This window comes from Cydia splendana, chromosome 7, assembly GCF_910591565.1.
Source record: "Cydia splendana chromosome 7, ilCydSple1.2, whole genome shotgun sequence".
NCBI classification, from domain to species: Eukaryota; Metazoa; Arthropoda; class Insecta; order Lepidoptera; family Tortricidae; genus Cydia; species Cydia splendana.
In genome coordinates, this window is record NC_085966.1 from 16,049,237 (window position 1) to 16,062,015 (window position 12,779).

Consider the following 12,779-nt stretch of genomic DNA (forward strand, 5'->3'; position numbering starts at 1 on the left):
TGTTTGTTTGGATATAATTGTACCTAAAAAAATATATTTCAGATTATAACTACGGGGCGGACGACTGTGAGACTTAAGCCAAGACTTAAAACAAAAAACAATTTTTTGACGATTTGTACCAGTATGGCATTTGGATTTTTGGAAATTATATGATGCAATGTGACCATTATTATATTTGCCATACTTCTAATAGGGGGAAAAAGGGGCACCATACTTGAAATAAAAAAAAAATATTGTACACATTTGCCACCTCCTACAGGTATGGCATTATGAGATTTCCATTTATGATCACACAGAAAGTGTTGAAAAAAAAATTCAAGATGGTACAAATCGTTTAGCAATAAAAAAAAAATTAACTCCCTTGCGGCGGTATGGCGGGCATTTGGAGCCATCCGAAAAGTATGGCATGGTGATGTCCATGAATGGCTGCTCGACGATGATCACCTGTGCAAAAATTAGCTTGGTACAAATGGTTGAATTGTTTTTTTTAAATTAACGTGTTCGCCTCAGTATGGCGGGCTGTAAGTCACACCGGAGAAGTATGGCATTACGCTACCGCCTACTTCTTTTTTATGGACTATCGAATAATACGAGGATTTTTGTGGTACAAATCGTTCGACACTCGTATTTTATCCGACACGTTCGACTAACGCCCACGCGATTGGGCCGCCGGTACCAGCGCTATGGTCATAGCATTTTCTTTCCTTCATTACATGCTTAGACCCCTGACGAACCGCCATACTGGTACAAATGACCCAGTAAAATGTGTCACTATCTCCCGGTCTATAATCAGTTGATAGAAGCAACCATCGACAGGTTTATTAAATACGGTAATCCTATCAACTAATGAATCGTTAGAACGCAATTTTCATATGGCACGCCACGCCAAATTTTTTTCGGGAAATAACTCTGTCCGCAGAATGTTTATTACCAGCGAACCAGCTTTCACTGACCCTTATTTGAACTTTATTATTAAAGACATAAAGTTTGAAATAGCGTGTTTGATGTTGCGTGTTACAATGGTGTGATGTCAGTAGTTAATCGGTCAGTTTTTACGCTGTGCCTGATGTGTCAAAGGCCTTAAGCCCCGTTTTTTATTGGTAAAGTGGAACGAATAGCTGGTGAATATAAATTGTCCATAGATTATGATTAAAATGACATTGCATTCGATCGTGTTTGATGCAATGACGTAAATTTGTTACTGGAAATAAATCTTTGATTCAGACTCGTAAGTAGTAGCTGAGTTATATTAAAAGCTCTGCTATTTGTGCAATAACAGTGTAACCAATTGTTAATTGCAAGTCATTTTACCAATAACTGTGTCGATTAGTATTGTTTTAATATTATTGGATAAGTTTACAATCTGGATTCAACAAAGTAGTATAATCTAGAACTAGATCTAACTGCCAAATGTAAAAATGTTGGTTTTCACATCACCGTGCTCTTTTTCCTTTTACCTGCAAGTGACAATTATTTTCTACTCAATTTTGTACGAGATTGTTTCCAGCACAATTTAATTTGCAATTTTAAGTTAACCCAGAGGGATACTATTGCTAATTAAGAATTATTTTCCATCGTTTTTGAACAAACCTAATGGCTACAAATATAATGACCACCAAAAAATACTTTGGTACCCTAAATAAAAAAATCATGCTTACCAAAAAAAATTACTGAACACCAAAAAAATAAGGCCTAAAATTACAAAAGTACCACCGTTTTAATTACGACTGCACTTCAAATTGTATTCGAATACCAAATATATTGAATGATCACCAAAAATCATTAACGATCACCAAATCTTGAAGACCAAATTAATGCGATATTTTCACCTAAATAAACCACTATGATTACCAAAAAATTTATACATATCACCAAATAAAGTAAAATGATGCCAAAATTACTAGCCCCTCCCGCTCAACCCCCCGTACCCCGCACCGCATACCTACCTAACCTAGGTTTGAACTCCTATCAGTTAAGTGGGCTAGGTTAGCACTGCGACCCTTACAGAAATGAAATACTACTAGAAAAGTGGGTTAGGTTAGGTTTGAACTGCGACCCTTACAGAAAAGAAATGCTCCTAGAAAAGTGGGTTAGGTTAGGTTTGAACTGCGACCCTTACAGAAAAGAAATGCTACTAGAAAAGTGGGTTAGGTTAGGTTTGAACTGCGACCCTTACAGAAAAGAAATGCTACTAGAAAAGTGGGTTAGGTTAGGTTTGAACTGCGACCCATACAGAAACGAAATTCTACTAGAAAAGTGGGTTAGGTTAGGTTAGAAAAAGGTGACGAAGTGGATTAATTAATTTAATAGGATAACGATATATTAAATATTTGCACATTTTTAATTAAAATGTGGTTAAAATTTTGATGGTCATTAGGTACTATTTTTGGGTTTACAATTATTATTTTGGAGTCATTTGCTTTAATAGGATAGCAAGATTTAAGAATTTGGTTATAATTTTACATTAAAATGGAGTTCTAATTTTGGTGGTCATTTACTATTTTTGGGTTTACAATGATTATTTTGGTGTCATTTTATTTAATAGGATAGCAAGATGTAAAAATTTGGTTATCATTTCACATTAAAATGGGGTTTGAAATTTGGTAATCATTTACAGTTTTTGGGTTAATAATGATTAGTTTGGTGTCATTTCCTTTAATAGGATAGTAAAATGTAATAAAATTGGTAATCATTTCACATTAAAATGGTGTTATAATTTTGGTGATCATTCATTATTTTAGGGTGGTAAAGTAGATTTTTTTGGTATTAAATTTTACTAAATCTGGTGATCAGTTAAATAGCAGCCAAACCTAATTTCCCAGCACCAAGTAATAATCTCAGAGTAAAGAGCTCCGATATTAAGCTCGCCGTTTGATGGCAGTTACAGCTGCTGTATCATTTTTGATGAGCTGCGCTGAGATTACAGCGGTTACGAGATAGGCTCGGCTTTACGGTGGGCGTTAAATCCAACAATGTCACCCTTTATTGTCTACCTGCTTGTTTTGATTTCGGTTCCGGAATGAGAGTTAATTTTGCATGTAAATTGTCATTTTACCCCGAATATCGACTCGTTAATTGCACTCTTATGTAATTTCCACCGCCCATTGCATTGGTTGCCGGTGGAAAGTTGAAAGATTTTAAAAAATAGTAAAGGGATACATTTACCGACAAACAACGCTAACACTACTACGCTACGCAAATTTATTTAAATAAATTGTGTAACATTTAAACGTCTTGGCTTACCTACCTAAGTACCTAACACAATTAACTATTCATATTTATCACAACATTAACAGTGTCTGAGGCTCAGCCCGCATGGGGGTTCGGTGCATATCATTCCTCCTTCCTCCCTTGAGCGAATAAATTTAAAAAATAAGGTAGCCTTCTTAGGTTGGTACTTCTTTTCCAAGGATTTAAGAATTCTGCATGCAAAATTCATAAGTACCTAGTTGAGCTAGCCATACATACTAACCATAGACTTTACTATTGCATTTCAATATATTTCCGGTTTATTTGGATTTTAATCATTTAAGTGTGATGATTTGATTTGCCCAAACCTGCAAGGAAAAATTATAGTCGGTACTGGAAATACAATCCTAAAACGGGATTAAATATAGACCTACATATAACCGAACAAACTTTGTAATTATTAATCTTATGTTTAAGGACATCTTACCTAGTAAAAACCAATGTTAATTTATGTAGATATTTCTTTCCTGCGCCTAATTTAAACATAGAAACGATTCTAATCTTTTTTTAGATATAAGAATGGAAAATATAAGTATTTGGGTAGGTGTCAATCAATGATGATTCATATTAGTCGTGTTTATCACAAGCAAATATTTATAAAGAATTTAAGACTTCAATAGACTTATAAAGATCGATATTAAAGACACAAAAAAACCGTCTGGTTGGTCTGTGTATAATAAAGCTATTCATAGACAAAAAATCAAATATCCAAAGTAGCGCATGCTAATATAACAAACATGAGCTAGACTTTATATTCGATGCATAGCACTCACTCGCAGCAACATAATTATTATAAACGTGAGCGAGATTTTAGGAGATATCTAGGTACCTACCTAATCAAGCTAACTAGTGTAATAATTCCTCATTAGTCGTCATCATTGTTATTGATGGCGATAAAAATAATGAATCAATAAAACGAAATTTTGATTCTGGTAAGTACCTAACATTTTTTTTTTGTTTTCGTAGGCAAGTTGCCTTCGACAATGCTTATTATTCCAATGCCTAATTAAATGACAAAATAGCATGCCTAATTAAATGAATTTAAAGGGAAAAAAATACAACATTTAAGAAAATGATGAAAGCTTGGCTGTGTGAGAAATGTTTCTAGCTATAATATATTTGCATGGAATTAGGCTAGTTTAATTAAATTTGTATTTGTAGGCACAATGTGGAGATCCTATATACTTACATATTGTAAATAGTTTTAAGACCTTTTTGTAAACCCCCTATTGACAAATAAATGATCATTAATTCATTCATTCATTCATCCAGAGGGTTCAGTCTAATTTTCAAAGAGCAAACAGGACTTAAACACGCACCATTTTAGTTCTTCGAAAATGATTTTTGGTTTTCTTTCGATGTATTTCTTCACAGAAAAACAACTGTTAAGTATCAAATTATATTTTTCACATACGCACCGTTGATTTCATTGGTACATTTGGTACAGTCACGCCAGGGTAATTTGGTCGCGTTGTTCTATGCTGTCGTCACTGACTAGGTCCTATTTGTCCTATGATTTAAACCCACGAGCCCTGGCTGGGAAGCCGCACCGGGCGTTTCGCAACAATTTATATGAAACCCCACATTTTAATTACATTAGTCAACACGCAATTGGCATGATTTTAATTATATAGGTATTATTTATTTTGATTATAATTAATTGCGTGATGATATATAAACGATTAGCAACATTTTTTGACGCAAATTTACTAAGTGTGACACGATGGCGCGGTTTCTGCTGGCATTTTTTGTGGTTCTTAATGTTACATTAAAATCAACATTGGGATTAGGTGAGTTTAATTCTTTATATTTATTGTCTATATAATAGGTATGCCAGACTTTCTTCACTTGATTCGTTTAAAATTATTCACAAACAAAATGCCTATTTTCCCTGAGGGAAGGCCCACGAATAGATAAAATGGTTTGACAGATGCTACGAAAAGTCACGTGGCTATTTCAATACATCATTTAAGTTTCTATATGACTTTATAGCCATCAACGGCAATGTGGGACCCCATAACCCACAAGCGCCGCAACAAGCATCTACAACCAGATTATGTGGCCAATGCCGATTGGCGTTTGCTATCAACGATTGTCATCCATCATGGCTAGGCCCCCGTTAATTTTACCAACAACTTCTGCCAAAGTCGCGGAAAGAAGCTGTTTCAATATAAAACAACCCTGCTTCCAGTTTTAGAAACTCCCCGCAACGTGGGCATCAGTGGTGGAAACATAATACCCATTGAAGACGCTCCCTATATGGCTGCATTGTTTTCTGAAAACGAACAACGGTGTGGTGCCACGATCATCGACGACCAGTTCGTGCTGACTGCTGCACACTGTCTTGTGTAAGAAAATTCATATCAAACACGTACAACGAAACCTATGGAAGCACACATTTTGTATCTTATACAGCCTGTGGCCTGTAATACGAGCAAAAAATTAAACTGTAGGCTGTACTCCTCATACTGACCAACATTTGTTCAGCAACTTTTAAAAATAACTTGTGGTTTGATTTTCGGCCAAGCCGTACTGTTTGACCAAGATGTTGGCTTTATACATTTAGAGCTTATAAAGTTAGGACTTACAGAGTAAAAGTCTTGGTACCTACTACGGGATCTGATAACTTTTTAGTGTAAAAGCTTTATGCGCCTAGTCTTGGCAACACTTTACATGAAATGTTTTTGGTGGGATTTCATTCATTTTTGTAAGAGGTGATATACCAGTTAGAAATGACATATTCATTTATAGAACCTACGGACAGGGTCATATAAACGGGAATAATTTTAAAAGATTTTAAAATTCAGGTTTTTATAAAAGTTACGTATTGCTAGCGCCCTCTATGTAGGGCCTATATAAATTATACAGTTGACTACTACTACACATCGCGAAACATGTCGGCCGAGTGACTTAAAAGAAGTGAGTCTAAACCGTAAAATTATTCAATGTTAGTAAATGTCTCACAACAGTTTAAATTCGACTTTATTACCAACTAAATTAAACTTAAACACAAACCCCACATTTTAATAAAATAATACATCGACACATAATACTTGACGTTGGTTTGGTACCTGTCTAAAGTGCTCGAGAAACCTTTCCTCAACTTACACTGGCACGATCCCGTGCATGGCCCTTTCAGGCTGACCAGGGGCGATTGGCCTATTCTCACTGAAAAGCCGGTGGATGTCGTCAATTTGGGAAGTGTTTCCGAAAAAGCCTTAAGCCTTGAGCTGCAGTTCCACGTGTATTAACAACTCTCGAACATCGTAACCCATTTTAAAGAAAATCTAATACCAGTTTTGCAAATTCTTTGGTTTGTTTTGACAACCCGACGTGTTGATAACTTTTGAAATTGTCATGTCACAGTTTACAAAAAACTCTTTAATTACTGTATTAGAACCTCCGTACATGAACGCAATGATAAGGACGACAATAATTTTGTGATAGTTGTCTCAGTTTTTTGGCCCGTCCCCGTACTACGGCATGCCTCGTACCTTGCTCGTACCACGTGCTTTAGCGATATGAGAAACGACAATAATAGGGAATATTACGCAAAACTCTGCGTCACTAACTCAATCACAATCATGGCCTACCATGAAACACGGCAGTTGAAAATTCGGTTTCTGCCTCTCTATCACTCTTGCCTATTCGATCGATAGAGAGGCATATATAACGAAATTTCACGGTAGGCCACCTGTAAACAAACCGCCTTGATGCATCAATGTTATAGTGAAAACTTGTAAAAAACTGTTTAAGGCTTAGTATGTATAAGTTACTTTATGGTTTAGTAGGTGCACTAGTGCTGCACTCTGGCGGCAGAACATTGCACCAATACTCCCTATTGTATGTATTACAAATTGTATGTTTCTAGAAATTTAAAAAAATGATTCACGATGAATTTTGTATTCTCGTGTTTTTTGATTCAGTTTATGGACAGTTTACAAAATGACGGAGTCATTGTATTTAGATCAGCGCCTAAAGAAGTAGCGGATTCGATATCATTAGACATTTTCAGGGTTCCGTACCCAAAGAGTAAAAACGGGACCCCTCTTACTAAGACTCCGCTGTCCGTCTGTCCGTCTGTCCGTCTGTCTGTCCGTCCGTCCGTCCATCCGTCCGTCCGTCTGTCTGTCACCAGGCTGTATTTCATGAACCGTGATAGCTAGACAGTTGAAATTTTCAATTTATCACAGATGATGTATTTCTGTTGCCGCTATAACAACAAATAGGTACTAAAAACAGAATATAATTAATATTTAAGTGGGGCTCCCATACAACAAACGTAATTTTTTATCTTTTTTTGCGTAATGGTACGGAACCCTTCGAGCGCGGCGAGTCCGACTTGCACTTGGCCGGTTATTTTTAAAATTAAAATTTGTACTATTCTGTATTGACCAAGCGAGTGCGAAGTGCGAGCTAAGCGTAACCGTTCCAGCTCGGCAAAAATATTTTCTTGTCTCCGGCTGTTCTCCTGTACAAGGTATTATTTTCGAGCGATCATCATCTTGGTGACACTTTTTGATATTTAACAAATTTAACACATATCAGTGAAAGAATAAGGATCAAAGTCAAATGGCGTTCTAAAAGTTTTAAACATCTGTCGAAAGATGGCAGTAAATGCACTATGACAATCCGCCTCTATTTCAAATTCGCTTTGTAGAGGAAGTAAGGTTTTGAAAAGGTTACGACAAGAAACAGTGCCAATATAGAGGGCGCTACTTGGCTGGTTTACGTGAAGCTGGTTCAAATCTGAACTTCGAAAACTTTTTGGTTTTTTTTTTGTGTTTTCTTTATTAGCACTCCGATCACTGCTCCCACACAAAATTTCACGATTCTAGTACTTCAGGAACCAATGTTTTCAGGTTTACGGCAAATTTTAGGTACCCCCATTTCAAGGGGTTGCAGGGCGAAAGTTACAGATTTCTCATCACCATATGTGTTAGTATACAGACCTATCATTACATGCCAAATTTCAGCCTTCTAGGTCTTCAGGAAGTAGTCTGTATTTTCTATGACACGAATTTCATAGGGTTCGGACAGTGAAAATTAAAGAATCTATAAAATTTTAAGTATAATAGGTAGCCTAATAAAACTTGGTGTTTTTGATAAGTTTACTAACGCCATGGTATACTAAAAATTTCAGCCCTCTAGCATCATCCAAGTCGAAACTACGAGGGTTCGAAAATACGACGAAACGTGCCGAGAAAAGATATGCACTGCCTTTTGCCCTTTGTCTCGTCTTGGCGGGGGCACGGCCGTGCCCCCAGATTTATTTTGTATGAGAAATAGGGACTCTAAATACTTCAGAATTTTTAAAAGTTGTTGAACAAAAGTGTCACCGTTTAAGGAGTACAATCTATATGTCGAATAACGATGGTCTCAAAGGCGGTGGGCGCGTGGGGGTAGTACGATAATGTATTACTTCACAGCTAAACCAGTATGCTACCATTGCTACCAGTGCATGAAATAAACATTAGGACTCGTTAACCATACTAGTGCCTACTATACTTCAGTACTAAATGTTTAAAAGAACTAATTGCTATTTTTAACTCAAGGGAGCGATATGAAAGTAAAAAGAAACCGTTTAAATCTTTATTCAAGTCAAACTAGGCCGGCTTCAACCCTACATATCTGACCTGAGAAGATTTAGCCCTATATGGGACCGGCAACAAACTCAGAAGGACAAATCTTTTCAAAACAAGTTAAAACAACACATAATACATCATTTCTTTATTTCACAAAAGTAAGCTTCTAATGAAACATAAGAAATCAAAATAACACTTGAAATAAAACTAAATGGTTAAAGAACGCGGGATTCTATAAGCTATCAGAATAATCCTTCAGGTATAAACCTTCAGGAACGTAGCGTGTTAGGCACGAGGTTGGCTAACGAGTACGTCCGATCTCTAGCGCGGTCCGATCAAGAAGAACTACCAGCGGCGGAGCCTCTCCGCTCCCGCCTCAGTCAAGTTGGCAAACCTGCTCGACCAGTCTACCAACATACCGACAAAAACGCCAACTCGTGCCTACGCTCACTCGAGAGAAACCTCTCGACGTTCCAAAGCCTTCTACCTGTCATCTCAGTTCAACAACACGCCAATAGATGGCGTTACTCTCTACGCAACTTTATTTCAACAATGCGCCAATAGACGGAGTTACTCTCTACACAACTTTATGTATTTTGTTACAACCAAATAATACCGTAGCTCAACATTGCTAATCGATTTTATACAGGCGTCTAAAATAATGAACTATAACGCTGCAATTCGTCTTTCTGGTGTCAGGTTCCGACATATATTTTAATTATTTGCTCGTGTGAAAGACTGTTGGAAAAGATTAACCCCCTTATTCATAAACGTCTACTAAAGTTGACAAGCCGCTAATAATCGTTTGTCCCTTTCCATTATACCAATACGTCGGAAAGGGACAAACGATTATTATCGGCTTGTCAACTTTAGTAAACGTTTATGAATAAGGGGGTAATTATTTATCATATTCTTGCGCAGCAAATCACTAATTCAAATTGCTTTTCTGCCGTAATGCATTGTGGGGCACAGATCCCAAGTTACTAGATTACACCCTATTTATAAGATGTCTAAGTACCCAGGGTTAAACTGTACTATACATATAAACGGTTAACTCCGAGTTAGTTGTTAGCCCTGGAACGCGCAAGTGGCCCTGAAAAAATTAGAAACGTGAAAGTTAAATAAAGGATGACTCGCGCTAGACCGGGCCGGAGCATGCGGCGCTTCGTTTTCTATGGAAAGCACTACGTGATCACCGATCAGCCGTCATAGAAAATGACATGCCTCGGCCCGGGCTGCGCCCGGTCTAGCGTGAGTCATCCTTAACATGGCTAGGTACCCGGGGTACATATTCGTCCCTTTCGCGGTAGAAACGGCAGGAACTGATGCGGAGCTTTTTACACGTGAGTTCGGACGTCGACTCAGACAGAAGGGGAGGGCCTCGTCTCCGAGTCGTTCCTGGTACAAAGGCTGGCCATAGTAATCCATCGTGGAAATGTTGTGCGCATCATGGGCACCTTCGCACCGGGAACGGTAGGGAGCGGTTTGTTTGTTGTAATTTTTAACTGTAATTTTTAGCTTAATTTAATTTGTAATTTATATCCCTAATTTTGTCATATCTATTTAAAAAATTACAGGAGTAATAATTCCGAGGAATGGAAAATTCTAGTTGGTTCAGACCAATTAAACACAGAAGGTGTCTTCATTGAAGTCGAGAAGGTTCTTTGGCACGAAAAATACCACTTCTCCAAAGTGGACCACGACATCTGCTTGTTAAAACTAAAGGAAAATATACCATTTGGGTGTTTTTGGAATGTGGAGACAATCGCATTACCAGAAAACAACCGCCTAATCTATGGAGATGAATTGGCAAGCGTCACCGGATGGGGACAGACTGAAGTAAGATTATCTTATATCACGCTAGTGATTTGCTCCAGAAATTGATAGTGTAGCAGTTTTCATACACGTTTACAGAATATCTTACAACATTTGCATTTGCAGAACTTATAGCGGCTTAAGTCATCTCCTACTACTTAATGTCACATTATTTTTGGAGTTTATTGGAGTTTACTCCTTAAGAATCGGTTTTCATATAAGTAGTAATAAGCCCGAGTATAAGAATTTATGGCGGGTAAAATCAAACGTTACGTTACGCATCCCCTGCTGTAACAACTGCATCGAAACATTTCATTTATTCAATGTCAACAAAAAACAACTGTGAATTTGCGAAGTTTTGATCTTAAACTTTATAATATTAAGTATCCTGTTAAGTGTAAATACTTCATATAACATCGCAAATTGCCGCTTGTGATTTTATATATTTTAATTTTGTTAAGTATTCAAGGTGAAGGCATGTTTTCTTACGCAGAATGAATATCGCGTTTCAAATGAACTCCGTCAAGCAATGGTGCCGATTGTAACAAATGAATGCTGTCGTCGAGTCCATCCTAATGTGACGGATGATATGATCTGCGCTGGAGACAAACACCATAACTTCTGTTTGGTATGTCTAAACACCATAATTTTTCTTAGTGTTTCTATTTAAAATATTTTAAAATAACAAGACTTCTTAAACTATAACTATAATAAATATAAAAATGAAATACGAATAAGGTGCTTTGCAACCTTTAACATATCTCCTATAGTAGGGGAAAGAAAAATTAGTAACAACACCCCATGTCGTCATGCCGTAGTCTTTTGTCATTTTCGGTGAAGTTCAAATTATAAATAATAGTTGGTGGACTTCCGGTTCGAGCGCCATCTTGATAGTCACGCGTCGTGATTAATTTCTTTGTTTTTTGCTCATTAATATTGTTTAAAGTGTAATATCGATAGCTTATTATACAGTAAACTAATGTGGTAGTGTGCAGTGAATGGATAATTCATCTTGAAACGCATTTAACCACCAGTTTGGAGTCAACGGCCGGTTGTCCACGTGCTACGTGCTTTTTGTAAAATCCGCTATCGCTTTACAAGAGCGAATAAAATCACCGTACACTGTCTTGTACTAGCTACTAACCGTACAATTTCAATCGTATTGCTACTACGACCTTGATACTGGCGAAATTGCTCCACTGGGCTGAAGCCATAATTTTAAAAAGAAGAAGAAATAATATAGTTGGTCAAGCAGATCAGTAAGTCAAGTCAAGTTGGTCAAGCAGAGCAAGCTTGTCAGTAGAAAAAGGCAGCAAATTTGAAAAATGTAGGCGCTAAGGGATATCGTCTCATAGAAAATTTGAAATTCGCGCCTTTTTCTACTGACAAGATTTGCTTGACCATCTATAGTTATGAATTTGATCTGTCAGTGTCAAAAGGGGCATTTCTGCAACCAGAAACGTCACGTTTGACATTGACAGATCATACAATCAGAATACGCCTCCTGATATATTCTGTTATTTATAAGAAATACTATTTTAATAATGTTTATATAATCCCTTAATAATGTCACAGGGAGATGCTGGTGGGCCGCTGGTAATAAGAAACAGGAGGAATACAGATATAATTATCGGCGTCGCATCACAGGACGCGAGAAGCTGCAGCACATACCCCGGAGTATACACGAGGGTCGCCAGTTACTTGTCTTGGATCCAGAGTACCATTCAACGTAATAGGACTTGAAAACGTATTAGAGCTGCAAGTGGAAATAATTTGATGCTTTCTTTTTTGCGTAAATAATAAATAACATTATAATAAAATGTGTGTGCCTCATATTTTATAAAGTTTTTGTTAAATCTTATGGAGGAACCTGGTCTTCAATAGAAGGACATGATCTACAGCATTGCGGGAATGACTGAAGAAAGTAAACCTGTAGCTATACGATTCGAGTAGAGTACGCGCTCTCCGTCAACAACGCCGTGTTTTCCTTGAGCCGCGCCTTGATTAATGACTGCGGCCGGGATTACTGCTAGTGCTATCATTTCATAGTTTTTTGTTACCAATTGCAGACCCCTATAGGGCCTAATTCGACTTGACAAAGTTCATATTTATCAGAAAACAAAAATAATT

At 37.1% G+C, this 12,779-nt stretch overlaps 1 protein-coding gene across 1 annotated transcript; it reads left to right on the forward strand.

Moving 5' to 3' along the window:
- The first annotated feature begins 4,966 nt into the window (after positions 1–4,966).
- On the forward strand, positions 4,967–12,433 carry LOC134792404 (trypsin-5-like). The gene is made up of 5 exons (XM_063763698.1): positions 4,967–5,039; positions 5,441–5,597; positions 10,412–10,673; positions 11,143–11,277; positions 12,225–12,433. Exons 1-5 carry the CDS (start codon positions 4,973–4,975, stop codon positions 12,390–12,392), a joined length of 789 nt encoding a protein of 262 aa, XP_063619768.1. The 5' UTR covers positions 4,967–4,972; the 3' UTR covers positions 12,393–12,433.
- The last annotated feature ends 346 nt before the right edge of the window (positions 12,434–12,779 follow it).

Bases quoted from the DNA above. Each gene is read 5' to 3' on its own strand.
- LOC134792404 (XM_063763698.1), top strand. From the start codon at position 4,973: ATGGCGCGGTTTCTGCTGGCATTTTTTGTGGTTCTTAATGTTACATTA. The intron at 5,040-5,440 runs GTGAGTTTAATT...CCCTGCTTCCAG, and splicing joins AAAATCAACATTGGGATTAG to TTTTAGAAACTCCCCGCAAC. The intron at 11,278-12,224 runs GTATGTCTAAAC...ATAATGTCACAG, and splicing joins AACACCATAACTTCTGTTTG to GGAGATGCTGGTGGGCCGCT.